This window comes from Engystomops pustulosus, chromosome 3 (genome assembly GCF_040894005.1).
Source record: "Engystomops pustulosus chromosome 3, aEngPut4.maternal, whole genome shotgun sequence".
NCBI classification, from domain to species: Eukaryota; Metazoa; Chordata; class Amphibia; order Anura; family Leptodactylidae; genus Engystomops; species Engystomops pustulosus.
The window spans coordinates 195,672,655-195,698,404 of NC_092413.1; the positions used below are offsets into that span (position 1 = coordinate 195,672,655).

The 25,750-nt window shown below is 41.2% G+C and overlaps 1 protein-coding gene across 2 annotated transcripts in view; it reads right to left on the reverse strand.

Annotated features, from left to right (window-relative positions):
- Positions 1-25,750, reverse strand: part of EIPR1 (EARP complex and GARP complex interacting protein 1) — a 131,965-nt gene that overhangs the window by 18,635 nt on the left and 87,580 nt on the right. For both annotated transcript variants that reach the window (XM_072143508.1, XM_072143509.1), the window contains 2 exons: positions 16,825-16,924; positions 504-640 (listed from right to left, as the gene is read on the reverse strand). In XM_072143508.1, coding sequence (XP_071999609.1) covers positions 504-640; positions 16,825-16,924 — 237 coding nt within the window. The remainder of the gene's footprint in view (positions 1-503; positions 641-16,824; positions 16,925-25,750) is intronic.

Below are 25,750 nucleotides of genomic sequence, written 5' to 3' on the forward strand. Positions count from 1 at the left end.
CAGAGACACAGACAGTCACTGGAATGAGAATGCCAGGGACACAGACAGTCACTGGAATGAGAGTGCCAGAGACACAGACAGTCACTGGAATTGAGAGTGCTCGAGACACAGACAGTCACTGGAATGAGAGTGCACGAGACACAGACAGTCACTGGAATGAAAGTGCCAGCGACAGTCGGTCACTGGAAAGAGAGTGCCAGACGCAGACAGTGACTGGAATGAGAGTGCCCAAGACAGACAGTCACTGGAATGAGAGTGCCCAAGATAGACAGTCACTGAAAGAGCCTGCCAGAGACAGACAGCGGGCGCTACAGCTAGTATGTATATACACCTATCTGCTTCAGCATCCAGTTCAATCTGATCCCCACATTCCTGGCCAGGACATCAGAAAGAAGGAAAAGCTAGGTAAAGGTAAGAAGGTAAAGGTATATGCGATCGTGAGCTCTTTCATTATCAAGTTTATGTCCTGGCAACCTTCTATAAGCATCAAGGTCATTTATTACCTCATACTTCTTAGGTCCCAGCCGCGGATGGCGGTGTCGCTGGCAGTGGCGACCTGGGTACAGTTGTGGTGAGGGCTCCATCGTCCTGAAGTAAATTTCAGCTGCCCTTTACCTTCCAACGTAGCAGAACTTGAGAGCTGTAGATGAAAAATCAAGACATTGTGTTAAATCAAGCTGAAGAATAAAGGGAACCTTCAAAGATCAAAGTAGGTTAACCTCAAAAACATAAACTTAAAAAAAAAACCTCAACAATCCACTGTTCTTGATTTGGTCTCTTCATCCTGGTCAGTGGTCCTGGTCATGTAGATTGCAGTGACCACATGGTGGTCCTTTGTCTTTTAGGAATTTAAGAAATCGTAAACCCTTCTAACCTACTCTGCACAACTACTCTGCATTAAAGGACACCTGTCATCAGGTCACTATTTCAGTAACCTCTACCTGTTGGAACAGCTCACAAGGATCCCATCACAGCCTTTATCTAGACAATTCATACATTAATCATTGTAAAATCATCTATTCTTTATTATGTAAATGAGGCTGGTCACATGGTCAGAGGCAGTAATGTCACCCCTGTTACCCCTCCCCTCTCCTCCCCCTGCTCATGTCTGTGTGTAATGTATAGTAAAGCATTGCTGGTGTCTGTGCTTTATCTGCTGACATGCTGTCCCTCCTAATACACATGTGTGAGACACAGACATCAGCTACACAAGTACCTGACATATTCTGCTATAACATGGCTGCCTGGAGCTGTTGTATCTCTCCTATACACACACAGGCTGCAGGGGGCATCAGCACCAGGAAGCACATCATTATACAGCCTCACATCATTATAACTCACATCATTATACCTCACATTGTTATACAGGCTGTCAGTCATGTGTATAGGAGTATCTCCTATACACACATAGGCTGCAGGGGGCGCCAGCACCAGGAAGCACATGGAGGAGCCATTACACCATTATACCTCACACCATTATACAGGCTGTCAGTTATGTGTATAGGAGTATCTCATACACATACAGGCTGCAGGGGCCCCTGCACCAGGAAGCACATGGAGGAGCCATTACACCATTATACCTCACATCATTATACAGACTGTCAGTCATGTGTATAGGAGTATCTCATACACACAGGCTGCAGTGGGTGGGCCACCAGCACCAGGAAGCACATGGAGGAGCCATTACACCATTATACCTTACATCATTATACAGACTGTCAGTCATGTGTATAGGAGTATCTCATAGACACACAGGCTGCAGGGGGCTCCAGCACCAGGAAGCACATGAAGGAGCCATTACACCATTACACCTCACATCATTATACAGGCTGTCAGTCAAGCACTGGGGGTGTGGCTGTGCCTCCCACTCATGAATAAGCTGGACAATTGAATATGATAATGACTCATTGGACATCTCACAGGTAATTTGCATACAGCTTTAGGACCTCTTTGGTTAGGTTTACAGGCATGTAGAGGGACAATGAAGGGATAGAGGCAATGCTTCCCTATGGCAGTTTATGAAAATATATTTAGTTTAGGGGTTAATTTGCTTGACGGGTTCTCGATAAGGCAGCATATAGCAAGCAACTGCAGCTAAAGAGAAATATGCACCTGCACAGGCAGGTTGCAATGTTCTCTTTTTACTCCATTCTCACTACATTTAGAAAAGACACCACAGGGATGTAACTGCAGTGTAGTCACTTCTCACTGTGTATAGTTGGTAGAGATATCTTCTATACATAGAGCTGACCTGATTTATCTAACTTGTCATTATATTGTCATCTGTCTTACATAGAGCTCATCCGCTGTATCTAAGCTGCCTTGCTAAAAGATATTTATTGTTAATATGTTTCCCAAAAAAATTTTGGTGATAAAAAGGGAAAACATATATTTTGGCCTCTGCCCCTAATGTTTTAAGACCTGGTACTAAACCTGCTTGCTAGTCCTGCATCATGTGTTAGGTGAGCTTCCAAAAGGCTACAACAAAAAAACGAAACACAGAAAGACATCTTTTAAAGTAATATACACCAGACAATCTGAAAATTTTTTCTAAATACCACTGGTCCCCTGGTACTGAAATGTAATACAAAGCTCAAAAAGAGAAAGGAAAAACCTCACATTAGCACAAGTGTGAACAGGGCCAGAGTACCAATAGAGGATACATTGAGTGCCATCTATCGATACTTTGGTCCTGTTCACACTTGTGTTAAAGTGAAGTTTTACATTTTGCTTTTTGACCTGCTAAAAGATACTAATGTGCATGAGGAAAAGTTAATTAAACCATTTTTTGCAGCAAAGTCCCACCCCTTTTTAATACTAATCCGGAAAAGTGCCTAAAAATGGTCTAAAACCGTTAATAATTGTATCTCAAGGCATTTTAGACAGTTTTAAGGACAAATTACACCAGAATATTTAATAAATCTCCCCCGTTGTAGACACAGAAGATTTGAGATTTAACAATTTGCACTATTTTTTTTTTTAATTTTTAGCAGCACTTAAATTATAATAAAAAATGCAATACTAATATTCTAAGTAATAAATGTAATAAATTAATATAAAAAAATAAATTATAAATTAAAAACCTATAGTTACTGAGTATGTGCACATTTTTATGTTATATAACGCTATAAGTGACTGCTGCATCACGTTTAGTAACTTTGTCGCTGCTTTCTTTTCTGTACCTTATAGCACAAATGCCCATTATTGCATTTTGACCTTGTACTTGTTTTCTTTTTTTTACTTGTCTTAGGCCCCTTCTACAATTGTGTTTTTTAATGCGCGTGTTCTGCGCGTGCTTTTGACGCGCAGAACTTGTATTGCACTCTGACCCATTGTAATCAATGGGCTTTTTCAGACATGCATTTTTTTTTTCACGCACACACACACGCACGTTTTTTTTTACCCACGTTTAAATCTCAGCATGCTCTACTTTTGCACCACACACCATACAAGTCAATGGAGATGCATCAAAAACGCATTGCACTCTGAGACACTTGCAAGTGCAATGCAAGTGCAATGCGTTTTTCACGCATCAATTGCCATAGAAAAGATAGAGCTCAGCCCTGAGTCCATTTCACGTGCGTTATCTGTGCGTGAAAAATGCATTGAAATTACATTTAAAACATATATGAAAAACTGAGACACTGAACAAACTCTGACTGAGAACTGAACTCGGATGCAAAGTGTCAGTTTTTCACTGACCAAACCCTGATCGCACCCTGATCAAACTCTGACGTGATCTGCAACGCAAATGTGAAAGGGGCCTAACTCTTGTTGTAGACTCTTGTATTCTACCTATTATGTTTACTTTCAATAAGCATCTGGATGAAAAAAAAACACAATAGTAAAAATAATGCTAAAAATAAAAAAAATAATAAATTGATAATAATGATAAAAAAACAATAGTAATGATATAGTAAAAATACAGTAATATGATAAAATAAAAACGTTATACTGTTAAATTATAGCGGTCCAACACAAATTATACAAAGATACATATATAATAATAACAAATATAAGTAATTGTTATAAAAAAAATAATAGTAATAAAAATAAAAATATCCCACTGAGTGGACTGCACCGCAGCATGTAAAGATACAGAATAAGTCAAAGGGCCAAAAACAAATTAAAGCACAAAAAAAAGAGCTAGTCACAATGATTTATGAACACAAATCTCATCGGGCAGATAACCCATGCATTCAGTGATCTTGGCAGAGTTACCCGGGTAATGTTTTCACAAGGATGAACTGTTCTTGAACAATCTACGAGGCACAAATATGCCTTCCTTCAAAAACCAGGCACGCGTGCCTACATGTTCTTCTCCTTCTCCCCGAGCTTCAGCCAGAACCGATTTCTTCTCCCTCCCCATCCAGAACACTGACGACTTGCAGTCTATCATTAATAATACAAAGCAGCATTGCAACCTGCCATTACAGAGAAGGATTGCCATGCCTCATCAAGTAAATTGACATAATGTGACATTAGTTTAAATGGATTTAGCTTCCAGTGCATTCATTGTGCCTTAATTAAATGCAACTTGCTCTGACACTGCCCACCCTCTTCATTACTAGACGTCTGAGCTGTAAACGTGTCCAGGAGGAGATGGGTTAGACGCTCTCACATAGGAGCCTGACCATATAATGTCTGCGCGCCGCGTCTTCGTTAATTGTGACAGCTTCTTGTCTGACAAGGAGTTCAATTTTTTAAATTTTGTTGTGTTTAATAATCGCCCCACTTAAAAAAAAAAAAAAATGTAAAAAAAAATAATAATAATAATTTAAAAAAAAAAAAAAATATATATATATATATATATTTATATATAAAATGTATAATTTAAAAAAAATATTTTTAAGTGGGGCAATTATTCAAAAAAATAATAATAAAAAAAATTTGTAATCCTTGTCAGACGAGAAGCTGTCACAATTAACGAAGACACGCCACGCAGACATTATATGGTCAGGCTCCTATGATTTAAAATAATAATAATTAAAAAATAATTTTAATAATTTAAATAATAATTCTATATATATATTTTAATTTTACATTTTTTATTTAATTATTATCATTATAAATCATTGGAGGTGCCATAAGCCTGGCACGTTGTCATAGTGTATTGCCAGTAGGTGATAATAACAATAGCGCATGTGCCTAACAAGGAGCCTGACTTGGATGTACTGTGAATTATGTGCTGGTGTCAAGATCATCAGTGCTTGAAGTGTGAGATTTTGTTTTTCCTCCAGAAACCAGAAGCTCTGGGAAAATAAATGAGAGCAATGCTTGCTGTAAGACTCGCTGTTTACATGTGTTAAGGAAGCCTTTAAGAAATGTTTACATAATTGGTTCTAAATGAGTTGAGGAGCGGGGATCCTCATGAGTATTCATATGGCCCACACATAGTAACCACAGATCAATCCAAAGGCTACGGAGTTCATTAACATAGCTGACTATCAGGAATACATTTCTATGATGGACCACCGAATTTATCATGAAACCTGGCCAGAGAAACAGTAGACAAAACCATATACAGTATATGACTTTTACAGAAAATGGTGCCCGACGTAAATACCTATGTGTGCTAACATATAGCCAGACACCAGCTGTTACTGTCCAAGATTAAAAAAACTTATCTGGGCATGGAACCTCTCAGGTGCCGTGGTTAATATTAACTACGGCATCTAAGGGGTTTTGGAGTGGAACCTACAGTAGTAACTTAAAGAGGCATTCTCAATACAGCAAATTTAGGTTATTGTTTTTATGATAAAAATGTTTACAATTTTCCAATATACTTTATCAATTCCTTGCGGTTTTCTAGATCTCTGCTTGCTGTCATTCTATAGAAAACGTCTATGTTTACTTCCAGTGGACAAAACTTTGACCATTTGTTTCATAGGTGCACGGCTCGTTATATCACGGAGAGTAATCAGAGCTGTTTGATATAATGGACCTTTGAGTCCACTGGAAGTAACACATAAAAGCTTTCTATAGATTGACAGCAAGCAGAGATCTAGAAAACCAACAGGAATTGATGCAGAAAGTATTTTGGAAATCTGTATAACTTTCCATTACACAGACAATAACATTAATTTGCTGTAATGGGAATATCCCATAGGTGCCAATAGTGTTACATGGCAAACAAAAACCTAACAAAGGAATGTCTGTGTATTTTTATGAAAAAATTAAATAAAAAAATTGCAAAATTATTGACCATTCCACTAACAAAAAAAATTCATACATATAAAAGTTATTGGTATTGCAGTCTCAGTAATGACCCATAGTACAACAATCATGTTACTTATTCCAAAGGTGAAAAAATAATCTTGATTCCTCACACATTGGACACCTTTGGAATTTGACAGATGTGACAGACCTCCCCATTTTCTGTGATTTACAGGCGATATTACTTCAAGATTTTATTATTTAGTGGGGCAAATAAAATCATCATGTTTTAAAGGGAGAGGAAGGGGGTTGCAGGCCCTGGACTCTCCCACAACCCCATTCCCTACTCAATAGCTTCGTAAACCCTATTGGTAAGGAAGTATGTGTACAGAACAGAGGAAAAATGAACAGAGACAGACAGATACAGTAAAAGGGGTTTTCCCATCTGGGCATTTACATTTAATTTAATCCATTTGTCAAACATTTCTTCAATTGGATGTTATTTAAAAAAATGTTCCTGTGTGAAGATAATTTCTCATAAATGTAGCCATAGCTTCCTCGGATACGACCACCTCACACTCTGGCAGCGGTGGCCAGACATGCGCTATTGAGTCCTGCCGGACCACCTGAATTCAGCGTTCATTACAACAGGACGGCTGTGGGATATACAGTAACTCCCGGCCATTTCATATACAAAACTATTTGTCTCTTTGTGCAATCACTCCAGCAGAGGTGGTCGTATCCAAGGACACAGTCTTGTTTCTAAGGGACCATATGATTTCATTTATGAGAAATTATCTTCACACAGGAACATTTTTTTTAATAACATCTAATTGAAGAAATGCATATATATGGCAGATTAATTAAACTGAATGTGAATGCCCAGACAAGAATACCCCTCTAAGTACAGACACAAGAGAATCAGGGAACGGCACTGGATAAGCATCATTTTAAAGGTTGATTTTTAGAAAGGAAAAGGCCGTATAATAACAAACAATAAGATTGCCACAGTCACTGTGCCCGGATCCATGAGTAACTGCCCCTGGCCCATCAAGCTTGAATCTGATGGTAGGTCAAGGTTCAGACTAGAATCAGGCTCAGGTTCAGGGTTCCCAATGAGGCAGTAAAAAGGCTCAGATACAAATTCCAGGTTCTGGATCAGTTTAGAGTTCAAGGTTCTGGATCAGGCAGGATCCAGATTCAGGATTCCAGATCAGCCTGAGGTTAAAGGTTCTGGATCAGGCACGATCCAGGTCATGGACAGACAGTAGTACTACAATCAGAGGGTAAAGTATCAGAAGCCCTGAGTGAATCGGGATTGGACCTTTAAGGCATTCATGGACACCAGCTGACTGGTTCACTCGTCCATCATTAAACCCACAGGTGCAAACCCCAAACTCAGAAGCAAGATGATACCACCAAGCTCGGCCAAGAGAATAAACTCTGCATGGCGGCTGTCAATCACAGCTCAAGCAGTGGAACTTGAGGATGTTGTTAACAAGTTTCGGACTCTGCAACCAGAATCCATTCATAGGGATCTGACATATGAACTTGACAATGTAGCAGTTTAGTGTGGTGGTTTACCAAGATAATCATCATTTCAAGTACGTATGGGATCCACAGGCCAGGTCATAAATGTAGTAAAAAGAATAATTGATACTAATTGGATGGACATAATCAATGAAAAAATGGATGAATAAAAAACGGAAATGCACACAATCCTGAAAAATGCTTTAATTCTATATACGTCTTAGCACCAGTTTTTGTTTTTTGCATTTGTGTGTTTAATGGCCGGGTCTGGACCCTTCATTAATTAATCATATATTACTGTGCTACATGGTTTGTAATTATCTAATCTACATAGGAAACACACCAGTTATTTCCAGTTCCATAATTATGGGGAAATCTATGAACAATTTTTCACACTGGTGAGAAGTTTGTCACCTACTGCGAGCTCAAGGAAGCTTTGTGTTGGGGTACAAAGGACCAGTCAGGGCAATCTGGGACTCTAAACCACCCAAAGATGGTTTAGGGTCCCAAATTGCCCTTCAGCAAGTCTCTATGTGAGCGCTATCAAAACAAAAAATGTTTATACTTACCTCCTTCCAGTTCTCCCCGCGTCTGGGCAGTTCCATAGTGAAGCTGGCGTACTACACCCCGGCTTCATGGCGCATGCCTGTAGTTACGGCACTTGTGTAAGGAAGCATGGGGTGTGCTGCTCCGGCTTCATTGGAGAACTGCGCAGGCACAGCGAACACAAAAGATGGGTCTAATAGACCTCATTGGACTCACCATTAGATAAGTATAAAGGTTTTTTTTCCTCTTTTGATGGCGCCCACAGAGGGACCTGGTAAAGGGCAATTTTTGACAGGTAACCACTGGTCTACAAGGATCCCAAATTGTCCTGACAGTTCCTCTTGTCAGGCACCAGGGGTAGTGGACCCACAGGACCTCCGTGAATGATGACGTAAGCTGACAACTGGGAGGGGAGTCTAAGTGGCAACCGATTTTCACCAGAGCTCACCACACCACGGGTGTAGCACGGTACCACCACATCACTCCACAGGCAGCCAAGGCGTAGTACAAAGTCGCAAGGCAGAAGCGTGGTCAGGGACAGGCAGGAGGTTGAGACAGGCAGAACAGGATCAAAGTGTAGGACAAAGCAGAAGGTCAGGACAGACAGCACAGGATCAGAGTCTGGGACAAAGCAGAAGATCAGGACAGGCAGCACAGGATCAGAGTCTGGGACAAAGCAGAAGGTCAGGACAGGCAGCACAGGATCAGAGTCTGGGACAAAGCAGAAGATCAGGACAGGCAGCACAGGATCAGAGTCAATAATGGAACCGGGGTTACTAAGGGAATTCGGAATACAAGCAAAGGGTATCAGAGAAAGCTTTCTTTAAGGCTGTGAGGCACAAAGATCCTTGGGAACACAGGAAGGGGCTGGCTATTTAACTGGCAGCCAGCCAGCGCCCTAGAAGACAGGGATGTGTGCGCCAGACCAGCGGAGCCAGCGCTGGAATGAGGGAAGGTAATGACCGACATGTGGTCCTGGGAGAGCGGAGAGGGGCACGGGTGGGCCTGTGACCCGGGTTTGAGGGTGCACGCGTGACACCTCTTCAATGCTAATGTAACTTATTACATTACTGTCATTTCATGCTCGGACCACTTGTACAAAGCATTTGCCCTTTTGATAACTAGAAGTTGATGGCTGCTATCTAGAAATCATAGCAAATGGTTAAAGGAAATCTACCACAGAATAACTCCTGATAAACCAGGGACACTTACTCATAGATCCAGGCACCGTGACTGTGGTAATCCTCTTATATCTATTATCCATGGCCTCCTTCCTTCTAGAATCAATGCTAGATCTATGAGTAAGTGTCCCTGGTTTATCATGCTTCAATTTTGATGGTAGATTTCCTTTAAAGATCCTTAAGTCTCTTCTGCCTGGTGTAATCTCACTGCAGCTGAGGAAGTTTCAGTACACAGTGGGGGGGGGGGGGGAGTGCTGCTGCAGTGTAACAGCCTGTGAAGCTAAAACACAGAGGGGCTCTGGTAACACCCCCAGGAGCCCATTCAGTATCATAACAAAAGTTGATTTTAGTAGGAAGAAACAAATATAGAACAAATATAAGAAGATTACCACAGTCCCGGTGCCTGGATCTATGAGTGAGTATGAAGGGAAATGTGCTTTACAACAATGTGACATAAAGATGAACCCATTGTGTCCTCAGCAGGATTCAGATGACATCTTCTTTCACCTAATGCTGGGAAACTAACAAGTATGAACTTACACCTATTGGTTTCCTAGTCTGTGGAAATAAGACGTCCATCATGTGTTGTATCAGCGTCCGGAGGCCCTGGAATAGGTGTAAATGTACCCTATAACTTTGTGGCATGGCCGCTACCACCCCTGAGGAGGAACATTGTAGGAGGCTGAATCTTGCCTGAAGAATTGCTGGGATATATAGTGTTATACATAGACACCACATCACAGGTCCTGATGGCAGGTCTCTAGATGCTGTCACCCCTGCAGAGAGCCGGATTCACCAAGATGAAATTCCTGCCACACTGTTTATGGAGATCAAGCGGGAAGGAGCCGGGATGTTTCTGTAAATGGTCCACTTCAAGAACTATCATTGCAGGCGTCTTTTTAGCATCTACTATGGAAAATTCGGTATTTCTTTTAAATCCTAAATTGTTGCCTACCTCTTGTCCACCACAGGATCGTATATAGTGTCCTATTTGCAGGTGGCATGTTATAGAGCAGAAAGAGCCGAGGAGATTGATTGCAATGTAATATCTGCAGGCCGCATGTTATAGAGGAGGAGGACCTGAGCAGCTTGTACATAGTGTCCTATCTGTAGGCAGCATGTTATAGAGCATGAGGAGCTGAGCAGATTGTATGTAGTGTCCTATTTGCAGGCAGCATATTATAGAGCAGAAGGAGTTGAACAGATTATATACAGTGTTCTATATACAGGCAGTATGTTAGAGAGAAAAAGATAATATATTTATGTGGCAGCCATGACTAAGAGTGTTGGATGACACTAGAAACGCATTGGCCGGAGTAGGCTAACTACCGCATCCTGTGATATACCATGCTGTGACTACGACAGTGATTTCATATTTGGGATTATGTATGCACAATAAAGCACAAGATTTCTTAATACTCCCGGATGTAACACGCTGGACTTCATTCCGTGCTTAAAGAATGTTATAGAGCAGGAGGAGCTGAGCAGATTGTATATAGTGTCCTATTTGCAGGCAGCATGTTATAGAGCAGGTGGAGCTGAGCAGATTGTATATAGTGTCCTATCTACAGGCAGAATGTTATAGAGCAGGAGGAGCTGAGTAGATTGTGCATATAGTTGGACCAGAGTCTTTTTCCAACCTTATCTACTAGGATACAAGTGTCCTATTTACAGGCAGCATCTTACACAACAGAAGGGGGCAAGCAGATTGAGTACAAATTGCTCCACTCCTACTGCTCTATTACATGCTGCCTATAGATAGGCTACTAAGCTCGATCTGATTATTTCTTTGTGCTCTACAATATGCTGCCTGCAGTTAACCCCTATATATGATCTGATGAGCTCCTCCTGTTCTACAATATGCTGCTAGTAGATAGGACACAAACACAATTTGCTCAGGTCTGCTCTATAACATACTACCTGTAAATAGGAAAACATCTAAAATTTTCTTAGCTCCTCCTGTAACAAGCTACCCCAAAGTTCTGACTTTAATTTGTAACAGGTTCCTTTAGGTTTTTAACTATTTTGACAGGTTCCTTTAACAGCAGAGTAGCTGTGGACATGAATACTGACAAGTCACCTCCACCTTGTCTTGTATCATGTTATCTTTTTCATCTCCTTTTCACCTTTTCTTTATAATAATCGCCATCATTTATTTTTGGGAAACTACAAGCATACTTCGTCTTCTCATAGTGTGGATTGCAGATGTGATTCTGTGGCTGCTTGTGAAGCTTTTAGCTTTGTGAGTATTTCAAATAATTTTGCAAATAATAGTCAAAAGAAGGACACCCTGTAAGGCCATGTCCCATGATGCCAGTGTGAACAGCGTCCACAGAGTATCCCCTTTAATAAATCACTTTGTGCTGGATGTGTAATTGGCTGAATTTGAACAGATAGACTGACTGATATATAATCGGGTCTCTCGAGGTTTCCATCATTTTGAAGACGAGAATAATCCTCAATTCTACAGGAAAATGTGCATATAGATTCCAACCTGAATTTGTCAGAAATTGACCTTAAAAATTGGAACTTTTTAGTACAAAAATGGGCTACATTTTTCAGCTGGCTTCTGACAGTAACCTATCTTAAAGGGCACCTATCAGGATTCTTTGGGACACTAAAACCACCCACAGGTCCTTATTGACCAGTGGTTTAGTGTCCCATGTCGTTCTGTAAGTCCCTCTGTGGCCCATATTAAAAATATATACTGTATATACTGGCGTATAAGACTACTTTTTAACCCCTTAAAATAATGGCTACAGTGGGGGGTCGTCTTATACGCCGGATATACGGGGGCCGCACTGTGTGAGGTGTTTTTTTTCCCCGTCAGCGCGCAGAGAGCCGCTTCCTGGGACCGCCGCGCATGCGCGGCAGTCCGCCTCTCACAGTCATTAGAAGAGGCTTAGTATGCGCTGACGGGGCGGCGCGCTGTATGCTAATGCAGCCGCCCTGTCACAGCGGTCGGCGTCACAGAGCTGGGGGTCACAGGCGGCACTTACAGAAGCATGTCGGATCTTCATTAATATCGCAGCTTACAGTTATGATCACCAGGCACTTGCTCTCTTGTTTGTTTTGCAAAGTTTTAAGCAGACTTTTTTTCATTTGGGAGAGGGGTAGTCTTATACAGTGAGTATATACCAAATTCTATATTTTTAGGGCAGAAGTTGGGGGTCGTCTTATACGCCCAGTCGTCTTATACGCCGGCATATACGGTATATATTTATACTCACCTCAATCTGGTGCCCCCCATGCACAGTTGTGGCGTACGGCTCCGGTTTCATTAAATTACTGCGCAGGTGCAGGAAGCACCAAAGATGGATCTGAAGAGCCTCAATATGAAGGTTTTTATTTTAAGTGGGAACCAAAGGACCTGTGGGTGGTTTAGAGTCCCAAATTGCTAAGACAGGTTCTCTAAAGTGTCTAAATTGCACGGAACCACATTTATCAAACGTTTTAGACATTTTTACTACTAGTATGAAAAAGGGGTGTGACTTAATGAAAAGGGGAAGGACTTCACAGAAAAGCAGTATACACCAAAAATTATGCACAAGCGCCCAAAAAATGTCTCTGGTCTAAACTAAGTCAAAATATACTAGATGCAAAGTTAGACTTCACTTCTCAGTATAGGACTGGGGTTCCTTGAGCCCAATAGATTAAATTATTCTGGGGGTCCATCCTTTATCACTTCCCAGGTAATAGACCCTAACAGTCTGCAAAAAGGACGGGATTTACTGTATCGCTGAAGTTCATTATAAAGTCTGGGTCAACCGGAGGATCCTCCGATTCTCTGGTGGGCCAGTCCGACACTGGAGAACATAGTCTTGTTCTTTGTTGGATTTATTATTCGGCATCAGATACTGCACCAGATTCATCACAGCGCAAGACTGGTCTAGCTGTGCACTGCCTAAGTTTTAGGCGTTTTGATAAATCAGCCCCAGTGTGTTCGGATTTCGTGCATTGTTTTACTGGACAGAAGCCTTTTGATATCCTCGTTGACCTCTACTGTACTATAAATTCGGGATTTGCAGTGCAAAATCCACCATGAAATTCTTTAGTGTGTGAACATGTCCTTAGTTTGAGAAAAATGATCAGCAATCTAATTAACATGCAGGAGTCTCAGTGTTTTGATTGATATCGCGGCTTCCAGCATTAGTAGCACAATTGTATTTGGAAAGTGTGGTGACTGTCACACCGCAGACCAGCTGACTGCTCCATCATCTCTGGGGAAACACATTTCACTCATCTCGCAGACAGACTGCTATAAAATGCTAATTTTATTTCAATCTGTTTCCACTTCTGCTATGAAAGTATTTTTTGTCTGTTTGAAAAATTAATGAGAAATTCTCACCCAAAAAAATCATTTCAGATGCACGGGAAAAAATCCTTCCTCGATTTACATATGTAAGGATATTATTGTCTTTTCTCAGGACTTGCCAAGCTTCATTGAATCGCTCTCAGTCCGTCTCTTCTAAACATATGTGTAGATGGGTGCAAAGGATTAATGTTGTTGAATGCAGATCAAGTTCCCTCATTTAAAGGGATTTTCTAAGGCCTCAATTACGATGACCTATTTTAATAATAGCTCATTAGTAGCAGATTACTGGGGATGTAATAGGCAGCACCCCTGTTGATCAGCTGATTGATGGGGTGCACTGCTGTGGATATTGCCTCTTCTAAGAAGCCATTTCTGTTTTAAAAGGGGTTGTCCCAGCCTCAGAAGTTATCCCCAAACCATAGAATGGAGGACATTCTGTGGGATCAGTAATAGGTGAAGCGGCAGGCCAGGCATGCGCTATGCCGCTCCCTTGAACTCTATGAGAGTGACAGGACGTCCCTATCTCAGGCCAAACCCATGGAGTGGCAGGGTGCATGCTTGGCAAGCCACTCCCCACATTTGTGAGAAAGACGGATTCTACTGTATCACTGAAGTTCACTATTAAGTCTGGGCCAACCGGAGGATCCTCCGATTCTCTGGTGGGCCAGTCCGACACTGGACAACAGTCTGTTGGATTTATCATTCGGCATCAGGTACTGCACCAGATTTATCACAATTTTTTCTATTTTAAAGGGGTTGTCCCAACTTCAGAAGTTATCCCCAAACCATAAAATGGAAGACATTCTGTGAAGTTCCAAAAGCTGGAACTCTATGAGAGTGACAGGACTTCCCTATCTCCGACCGATCCCATGTAGTGGCAGGCTTGGCAAGCCACTCCCCACATTTGTGAGAAAGGGATCCCCTTTCTCATGATTGGTAGGAAGCACAGTTGTCGGACCATCACCGATTAGGGACAAGCCCTATTAAGTGAATAGGATTGAGCTGCAACAACAGGCAAACCTACTATGTAATGCACAGTGCTACAGTCAGCCCGAGTCAGACTCTCACAAATCTTTAACTGCTGATCTTTTCTAAGAATTATCAATATTGTACACTAAAAAGGACCTATTTGACCTCTTAAAGCCATTAACCCCTTAGGGACGTGGCCCTTTTTCGTTTTTGCATTTTAATTTTTCACTCCCCACCTTCAAAAATCTGTAACTTTTTTATTTCTCCATGTAAAGATCTCTGTTTGGGCTTGTTTTCTGCGTAACAAATTGCACTTCATAGTGATGGTATTTTTTATTCCATGCCGTGTACTGGGAAGCGGGAAAAAAATTCAGAATGCAGTGAAAATGATGAAAAAACACATTCGCGCTGTTTTCTTGTGGGCTTGGATTTTACAGCTTTCACTGAGCGCCCCAAATCACATGTCTATTTTATTCTTTGGTTCGGTGCGATCACGAGGATACCAAATTTGTACAGGTTTTATAATGTTTTCATACATTTAAAAAAATTAAAACCTTCTGTCCAAAAAAAATTTTTCATTTTGCCATGTTCTGGCACTAATAACTTTTTCATACTTCAGTGCACGGAGCTGTGGGTGGTGTCATTTTTTGCGACTTTTGATGACATTTTTAATGCTATCATTTTGAGGACTGTATGGGCTTTTGATCACTTTTTATAGAATTTTTTTATATTTTTCAAAATGGCAAAAAAGTGGCATTTTTGACTTTGGGCGCAAATTTCCGTTACAGGGTTAAACGGCGGAAAAATTTGCTAATATATTTTGATAGATCGGACATTTTGGGACGCGATGATACCTAATGTGTTTATGATTTTCACTGTTTATTTATATTTATATCAGTTCTAGGGAAAGGGGGGTGATTTAAACTTTTACTTTTTTTACTATTTTTTCATATTTTTTAAAATTTTTTTTTTACCATTATTTAAGATCCTCCAGGGTAATTTAACCCTGCAGGGTCCGATTTCTAATTCTATATACTGCAATACTACTGTACAATTTTACAATGATTTTTAGTCTCTCATTGAGACTCTAGGCTGCCATAGCAACCGATCGCCGCCCTCCGATGACATTCCAGGGGACGGCGATCGTCCATCCAAGATGGCGGCGCCCATATAACGGTATGTTATGTGCCGCGGTCGGGTTCGACCACGGCGCTTAACAGGTTAAATGCCACGATCAGTGCCAGCACTGACCGCGGCAGTGACAGGCGGGTGTTGGTTGTTTTATACAGCCGTTACCCGCTGTGTATGGAGAGAGCTCAGCTCGTGAGCTCTCTCCATACACCCCTTGCCGCGCAAGGACGATATAGTTCGTCCTCGGTCGGCAAGGTGTTAAAATAAGACTATAGACAGTAAAGCATCATTTTAGTCCTTAAAGGTGTTGGTCATCAAAAGGGATTGTCCACTTTCAGCAAATATTTTATATGGATTGTGTAAGGGAAAGTTATACAATTTTCCAATATACTTTCTGTATCAACTCCCTATGGTTTTCTAGATCTCTGCTTGCTGTCCTGCTATAGAGAGCTTCTATGTTTACTTCCAGTGGATAGAAATCTTCCCATGTGATGTGATGGAGAATCGGGTGTGCGAGCCGTTACTATCACATGGCTCCTATTACTCTCTGTGATAAAAACGGTTTGTGCTCATGCAAGTCCATCACATCACATGGACAGATTTCTATTCACTGGAAGTAAACAATGAAGCTTTCTATAGCAGGACAGCAAGCAGAGATCTAACTGTGAGGAATTGATACAGAAAGTATATTGGTGAATTGGATAACTTTTCCTTCCACAAACCATATCAAATAATGAAGGGCTCTGGGCTCCAGGCTCATTTGCATAATTTATAAAACCTATTTTTCTTGAAAATAAGGGCATTGGAACAGCAAGAAAAGTGGATACTGCCAGAGGGGGCACACACCAGCATGTAAGTGTGCTTGGTTTACAACACTTCATCCTGGTGCTAGATTTCCTTTAAGACCTTCCCTCCCTTCCTCCATCCTTGTTCAAGAAACACGACAAGTGCAACACAAATAGAAACTGGAAGTCCAGCTTTATAATGCTTATTTACCACAGCTGTTGTAGAGCTTTCTTGTAAATCCCAGATCATCAAATAGTTGTCGGCCAGAGACATCATTTTTTTTCCATTGCCCAATGGTTCCCAAGTGACACTAGAGGAAACAAAGATCAAAAAATAAGGCACAGAAACATTGCAAAAACTGAGAAATTAAGTATTTTATTTCAATAATTGAAAAAGGTTATTGTTATGTTTTTTAAAATCAGTCTCAGGTTTTATGTTACAGAGTTAAAAATGTCATTTAAAGCAGAACATGCTCATTTCTTTACCCATATGTCCTTGTTTTTGAGTTTTGTTTTTTTTACTTACACGTCCACCTATTCAACTTTTTATATGTAAATGTAAATGTAAGGAAATTAGATTTATTCTATCTTGGGATGTGTCTTTAGGTGATGAAAATAAATGGTCATCGTCCGCTTGGTCTGTATGTGCCTACTCGTATATAAAATTATAGAGGGCAATACCATTTACACAGGTGGACAGATTTTAAAGGGCATCTACGACCAGGATGAAGGACTGTATGCAAATGAGCCTGAGGGGCTCCAGACTCTACAGGTGTTAATGGAGCCTGGAGCCCTTCAGGCTCATTTGCATACAGTCTTTCATCCTGGTGGGAGATGCCCTTTAAACAACCAAGCAGAAAACTTGATCAGAGGAAATTGGAGACATGATCAGATGAAATAGGCATTGGGATGAGACCAATCAGTCATCGTTTTGTTCTTCTCAATTCTCTCGGCCAATCACCGGCCTACAATTCCTGTGCAACTTGGCAGAGTATTCGGATTTCTTAACACGATTCAGAGCTTATAGTCAATATTGTTTCTTTAGTTGAAAACTACATCTTCACAGGGATATGAGTTTTATGAGATTAGTATAGGAACAACAAAAAATTTCCAGTAAAATCGATTTTATCGATCGGAAATTTAGACCGGTTTTTAGACAAAATTGAGTTCAATTGTTTTAAAAAAAATCGATGCTACAGCCTCTTCCAATTTATACACAGCGACACTTAGCTGTGGCTGTTCTGTGTTCCATTTGAGTAAATCACACCGATCAATGTACAGTATTCTGGAGTATAGCACAAATGTATACAGGTGGTCCCCTACTTAAGAACACCTGACTTACAGACGAAACCTATTTACAAACCGACCTCTGGATTTTAGCCTTAGGCTACAATAAATAGCTATAACTGTTATTAAAGAGGTCTGCTATTAAGCTTTACTGTTAATCCTGGTTCTTATAACAATCCAACATTTTTAAAATCCAATTGTCACCAAAAAAAAATTTGTCTGGGGTTACAATTATAAAATATACAATATATGACTAACATACAAATTCAACTTAAGAACAAACCTACAGAACCAATCTTGTACGTAACCCGGGGGACTGTCTGTACCATAAAGTAACCCAATGCCATCGCCCCTCTATCCTGGTGAAAGTAGGGTGTTGTGATTAAGACCACCCACTAAATCAATGGTATAATCTCAGAAAACCCTTTGAAATAAAAACTACATTTCAGCAGCTTTATATGTTCCAAGTCACAGACTTTTTCTCTTTTCATCAAATCTAGGCCAAGGAAAAGTAAAACTCTCTTTAGGCAATAACAGTGCGGAGTATGACTTTTTTTTTTTTGGAAGTTTCAGTAACCCTAACATTTCCATGGGAAGGAAGATAATATATGGACGACGTTTACTACAGAGTGTGATCTATCACGATCTTCATGAACCAGCCGTGGAGCCTCACACATCCATACAGTGAAGTGATTGGGGACCCGGCTCCTGGGTGACCCTGCTCCCCAACGTTCTCCAGGCTACCAGCCCCATAATTGCAGCACTCCCATCACATATACAGGCGGTCCCCTACTTAAGAACACTCGACTTACATACGACCCCTAGTTACAAACGGACCTCTGGATATTGGTAATTTATTGTACTTTAGTCCCAGGCTACAATAATCAGCTATAACAGTTATCACAGGCGTCTGTAATGAAGCTTTAGTGTTAATATTGATTCTTATGACAACCCAACATTTTTAAAATCCAATTGTCACAGAGACCAAAAAAGTTCTGGCTGGGATTACAATGATAAAATATACAGTTCCGACTTACATACAAATTTAACTTAAGAACAAACCCACAGACCCTATCTTGTATGTAACCCGGGGACTGCCTGTAGTTCTGTTCCCTTTAAAGAATAAGCCAAGTGCACAGGTCACCGCTCTCACACGAGGCTGAGAAAGATGTGATACAAATCTACGGTACAGGAGAGGCAGGTAACGGTACTCCTATTAATTTACCAACTGTGTGGATGGGTCACAGAGAAGCAAAACTCCGAACAATAAAAGTTATTTTTGTGAGACTTGTACTTATAGTCCACCATAAGTAATTACTTTATAAAACATTTATTTAAGGGTCACCTATAATATATATATATTTTTTTTTTCTTCTTTTTTTTCTGAAGTATATTAAGTCTTACAATCATTTCTTTCGGTAATTGTCATTTTTATTGAAAGTTATTGAAGCCTTTATTATAAAAAAAAAAAGGAGGGAGGAAAAGAGGGTGTGGAGGGAGGGGGAACCTGCCACCAATGTTTGCAATAAGACATTTAGCTGCCATCAAGAGGATCAAAATAAGACTTAACAGGCCCACATTTATCAAAACTGGTGCAGCCTGGACTATGTGCAGTTTACCTGTGGAGTGTGCAGGGGGCACCACTTTGCAATGAATCTGGCGCCCCCTGTACACTCCACAGGTAAACTGCACATAGTCCAGGCTGTGGGCACCATTGGGGAAGTGGGCACCATTGTTTTTTTTTTTTTTTGGTGCACTTTGTTCATGCTGCATAATTGTTGTGCACGTCAGTAATAAATGTGGCGCAAACTCTGTGACAAGCAGTAACACGCCCGAAGAAAACATTTCCACGCCTGCTTAAAACTTTTGCACAGAACTGTACATTCATTTATTTTTTCCCCAACTATCGCGGGCAGACTTGTAATGTTATTCAAACACCAGAACTCAATATTTTATCAGACTCTCATTCTTTCAAAAAAAAAAAAAAAAAGGAACCCCTAATTTTTACACTCGGTCGCGAAAATTGACGCGATCTTGCAACGGAGCCAATTTATCACGGAGGAAGTAATTTCCTAATGTTTATGACATCAGACGAGTACATCAGAGCGGTAAAATAGGATGAAATATACAATATGACATGCTCCAGCGGTGGGCAGGTCCGCGGTTAATGGGTGGTCGCCTGCTAACGCTTGAGCTCCACCTGTACGCTCTGGAGATAGCACAATCCATATTTTCCTCCTCGCGGCTCGCTTCCTGTCAGCGTTTCAGATGACTATCCAGCCAACCGGGGGAGATTTTTTTTTTTTTCCCCTTAATTTAATGCACTGCAGCAGGAAAGCACTCTTGTGGAAAGACAAGAGCATCCTGGATGGCTAATTCTCTCTGACTGATTTATAATTTCCGAAAGATGATGTGACCTTTAAAACCCGCCAGGCTGTTCTCGCTGCCGCTGTTTTCTCCTGAAAATGCTGCTGATGCTGTTCACAGGATTTCCACTGAGTGCTTTCTTGCTCTAATTTATCTTCCTGCAAAGGATTTTAGTGCCTGCTGTCTCTCTCTGTCTTGCTGTGCTTACACCGTGCATATAACCAGAACGCCGCTTCATCTTTCTTCTGTCCTTAACAGCCTCGGTTTTACCACACGGCACAGCACGAAAAGCCGTGCTGATGTACTGGCTCACTTTACCAGGGTGCACCCAGCCAGGAAACTAATACTTATCCCTGACACCCCCTAATCCTATATAGGTCACCAGCACTGTGTGTACGGATGTCTGGCGGAGGGAACTGGGGGGAGGCTTAAAGGAAACCTACCATCACGGATCTACCCAATAAGTTAGATCTGGTGGCTGGTTCCTTTAATGTATTATAGCTCCATGCTTTTTTTTTTTTTAATTTAAACTATTAGTGGCCCAGAAGTTTATAAAGCAATAATCAAATTTTTTTTGTTTAGAGGCTACTGAGGCGTGGAATAGGCGTGCTGTGGAGTGGGAGCTACGGCTACTCCACGCCCCAGTAGCCTCTTTCGATCCCTCCTACCAAGAAGTCTCCAGGGCGTAGCTCGTCATAGCTGTGCGCACCCGTCTGCGAAGCCGGAGTTCTGCGCATGTGCAGTGGCTCTGGCTCCACATAGACTATGGGGCAGTACAGTGGCTTAGTGGTTAGCATTAGAACCTTGCAACACTGGGGATCTGGATTAAAGTCCCATGTGCAACATCTGCAAACATCTGAGTTTGTATGTTCTCTCCGTGTTTTTGCGTGGGGTTTCCGCCGGGTCCTCTGGTTTCTTCCCACACTCCAAAACATACTGGTAGGATGATTAGATTGTGAGCCCCATTGGGGACAGGGACTGTTTTGGCAAACTCTGTGCAGCGCTGCGTAATCTGTGTGCACAGGTACCACAAGCTGCATGCTGAAGACTTCTTGGAAGGAGGGATTGGAAGAGGCCTCTGGGACGTGGAGTAGCCGTGGTTCCCACTCCACGGGGCACCTACTTACGCCTCAGTAGCCTTTAAACAAAATTTGCATATAGATTAGATTATAGTTTTATAAAGTTCCGGGCCATGAACAGTTTTATTTAAAAAAAAAAAAAAAAAAAAAAAAGCATGGAGCTATAATACCTGCCCCGGAGGTATTATATTAGGTAGATCCATTATGGTAGGTTTCCTTGGTAGATTTCCAAAAAGTATCTTGTTAGTACAAATGCAGCAAAAAATACATAGGCCAATACCATTTACATTTATGTTCATAAGGATAGAGATATGTGACATACATTAGCTACCGTACCATGGTGGTAGACCTTAAAGGACATCTACCACCAGGATCAAAGATTGTAAAGCCAAGCCTACTGACATACCGGTGTGTGCTCCCTCTGCCAGCATCCACTTTTTGTTTATGCTTTTAAGAATAAAAGGCTTTAAACAGTATGCAAATGAGTCTGAGGACCTCCAGGCTTCATTAAAACCTATGGAGCCTGGAGCCACTCAGCCTCATTTGCATAATTTTAAAATCTTCTTAAAAAAAAAAAAAAAACAACAGGAAAAAAGAAACTAAAAGAAGATCAGATCCCGCAAGAGGGGGCAAACACCAGTATGTCGGGGATGGGACTCCAAGCATCAATATTACAGTCCGTTGATGCTGTCCCAGGCAGTGTGGTGGATACGTAAAACAGGACCCTGAAACACGGTAGTCTGAAACTGTCCCAAGGGAAATGGATGAACATAATAGGAAGGGAAAGTTTTAAAGTGAAATAAATTAATACATAAAATAAGGTTATCAAGGTGACAGAACGGTTTTAAAGAGGCTCAGATCGGAGGAGGGCGATCGCTCATCAGTTTAGATGCCATCAATCTTAAGGTTAATCAAATGCTTGTTAATGGATTGTGCCCCATCATTCTAGTGACGTCAATATTTTCTGTACAGCCTAAAAGTGTGGCTGAGTGAGTAGCACTTGTGCCTTGCAGCGCTGGGGTCCTGGGTTCGATTACCACCCAGGTCAACATCTGCAAAGAGTTTGTATGTTCTCTCCATGTTTGCGTGGGTTTTCTCCGGGTCCTCCGGTTTCCTCCCACACCCCAAAACATACTGGTAGGTTGTTTAGATTGTGAGCCCCATGGGGACAGGGACTAATTTGACATGCCTGTGCAGCGCTGTGTAATCTGTGTGCGCTATATAAATTATTATTACCACCAACAAGAGGAATGGTACTTCCTGTACAATGTGAAGCATGATACTCTAATAAGAGGACTAGACTTGCTATTTTATAGGGAATACTGTATAAATATTATATTCACTACATCAGACACATAAGAAAAGCTGTAAAGTCTTCTCTAGAAACCAAAAAACACCCAACCAGCTAAAGAGTTAAACTGATGTTTATGTGCTGTACATTATTTTTATTGTAATGTCCCTGGTACACACATAGGAAGGAGTGTAGAAAGCCAGACATCCCCTCGGAGGTCACCTTGTATCAGTGTCTGGCCATCAGCACACATTATTTTGCGGTAGTTTCTCCGCTCGCACGGCTCCTATCAGGAGACCTGCAATTTACCAGGTTCCCAGCTGTTCCTTCCTCAGACGGAGCTTTAAAACCCCTCCGTTCCATTTGCTCCTCAGGACTGAATGAAAAGCATACTGATTGGATCCGGCACACGTATTCCTCTGTCACACATATTCCTTTCATCGTTAACTTTACCGAAAATTACAAAACAAGTCTACCAGTCTGGAGAAACTCGTGCTCCCAAACAAATATAGTACAAAAGGTGCAAAGCGAGAAAGTCCTTCCGGATTTCCACTTTTACAATATCCATTCTAGGATTTTATGAGTATAACTAGTATTGTATACGTTCACAAATTTCAGTTTTTTGGGGGTTTTTTTTGCAACCTTATAGTAAATGCGAGTACAGACCATCTTACAATCATGCAAGTTTCTAGGAGGATGACCACCAAATGGGTATGTGGGTATGGGATGTCATCAGCAAACTATTTCTAATCCCTTAGCAAGTTAAACAGGTTGTCTAGGATCGGACATAGGATATCGGTTCTTTATTCACATCCATCAAAGGTACTTTCCATCACCCCTACTCTCGGTTGGTATACTATAAATCCGTCATATGACTTTCCATCACCCCTGGTCTCTGTTGGTATACGATAAATTCGCCATATGACTTTCCATCACCCATGGTCAAGGTTGGTATACGATAAATTCGCCATATGACTTTCCATCACCCCTGGTCTGGGTTGGTATATGATAAATTCGCCATATGACTTTCCATCACCCCTGGTCTGGGTTGGTATACAATATATTCGCCATATGACTTTCCATCACCCCTGGGATCGGTTGGTATACGATAAATTTGCCATATGACTTTCCATCACCCATGGTCTGGGTTGGTATACGATAAATCCGTCATATGACTTTCCATCACCCCTGGTCTCGGTTGGTATACGATAAATTCACCATATGACTTTCCATCACCCATGGTATAGGTTGGTATACGATAAATTCGCCATATGACTTTCCATCACCCCTGGTCTCTGTTGGTATACGATAAATTCGCCATATGACTTTCCATCACCCCTGGTCTCTGTTGGTATACAATCATTTGGCATATAATAAAACAGGTGCAATTCTTCTTATGAAAAATCTCCTCTTTCCGCTTTCCATGTCAAAGATGTCTTTATCCATCTAACCAATTTGTGTTTGAGTCCTGACCCAGGGTGGGAATAACAGACCCCCCCTGTGAAACAACAGAGGCTCAGGCTAAGACTGATCAGGAACAAGGGGAGATGGGTGCATGCTGAGATATGGGTCAAAGTCAGAGGGGACGGCAAAGATTTGGTGTCAGATCTTGAATCAAAGCCAGAGTTCAGGAACACAGAAATCCTTTACAACGAACGAGTATATTAAGAATTTACTGCTCGGGCACCACCCTGTAGGGGGATGGGGGGGTCCTAAGGACTGTTTGGGAAGTTTTGGTTGCATTGAATCTTTCCAGTTTGCAAAGGAGTGGTCCTCCTCCTATGGGTACAAGGGGTTGAGTGAACCAAATAATGTAGATGCAGGAACATTGTTAGTGGTGGAGGCAGAGGGTGTTAAGACCACCAAAATGAGAGGGAAGTCTAAAGTCCTGAGCCACAGGTCCGGCAGGCCATATGCTATCAAAATGTTTAATGCCGCAAGAAGACTCATTGTAAACCAGTTTCAAACTTTTGCTCATATCTTGTACTAAAGGCAAGTTCTAAACCGCAGACTGGTCTACTACCATAGAGTTTGATCAATACAGATGTGGTTCAACAAACTAAACATTGAAATGAGGTCAATGAGAGGGAATGTGCATTATCACCCTGTTTACGGGATATTTTCTGGCTGGATTTATTTTAAGAACGCCTCATCAGTGAACCAGGTGCAAGTCATTACAAAGTTTCCTGTATGGCTCTTGGCAATTAAACATGGCTGTACACTATACTTTATGGTAACTCGCACTTGGTACGTTGCTGTAATGTGAGAACATAAAGTGGTGAACATAATGGTCCAGTTTACTTTAGCACCTGTTCTTAGACATCATTTATCTATAAACTGAGAAAAAGTCTAAAACCACTTTTCAAATAGAAGTCTAAATCACAAAATTAGAACTTATGTCTTACCTTCTCAAAGTTCACACAATTTCATCAGTTTTTTTTGGTGAGAACTTTACATATATATTTATTATACACATTAATTGTATGAAAATAGAATAATACATAATATAGACCAGGGAGCAATGTGTTTCCCAGTCACTGCATACAATTAGTTGCATACAAGTAACGGATGTCCCCTATGGACTGTGCTAAAACTTACGACCATATCATAGTTTCATAGTTTATACGGTTGAAAAAAGACACTTGTCTATCAAGTTCAACCAATGAAGGGAAGGGATTGGATGAGGAAGGGATTTAGGGGAAACAATTCTATATAACATAACCATCAATGTTATTTAGGTGTAAAAAGGCATCTAGACCCTTCTTGAAGCTCTCTGCTGTCCCTGCTGTGACCAGCGCCAAAGGCAGGCTCTTCGTTGAACCCTCTCCAGCTCCAGGGAATCCTTTTTATGGACCGGAGCCCAGAACTGAACAGCATATTCCAGGTGTGGCCGAACCAATGCCTTGTACAGTGGTAATATTACATCCCTATCACGAAAGTCCATACCACTTTTGATAAACAAAAGTAGGCAGCAATATACAAAAACAGGCAGCAAACCTTGGGTTTGTGGCCCATTTTCGTGCTTCCCTCCCCTCCAATCTCCACAGGTGAACCACCTAGATGCAAAGTCACTATTTTAACAACCCTAATTCTTATATTTTTCATTAATAAGA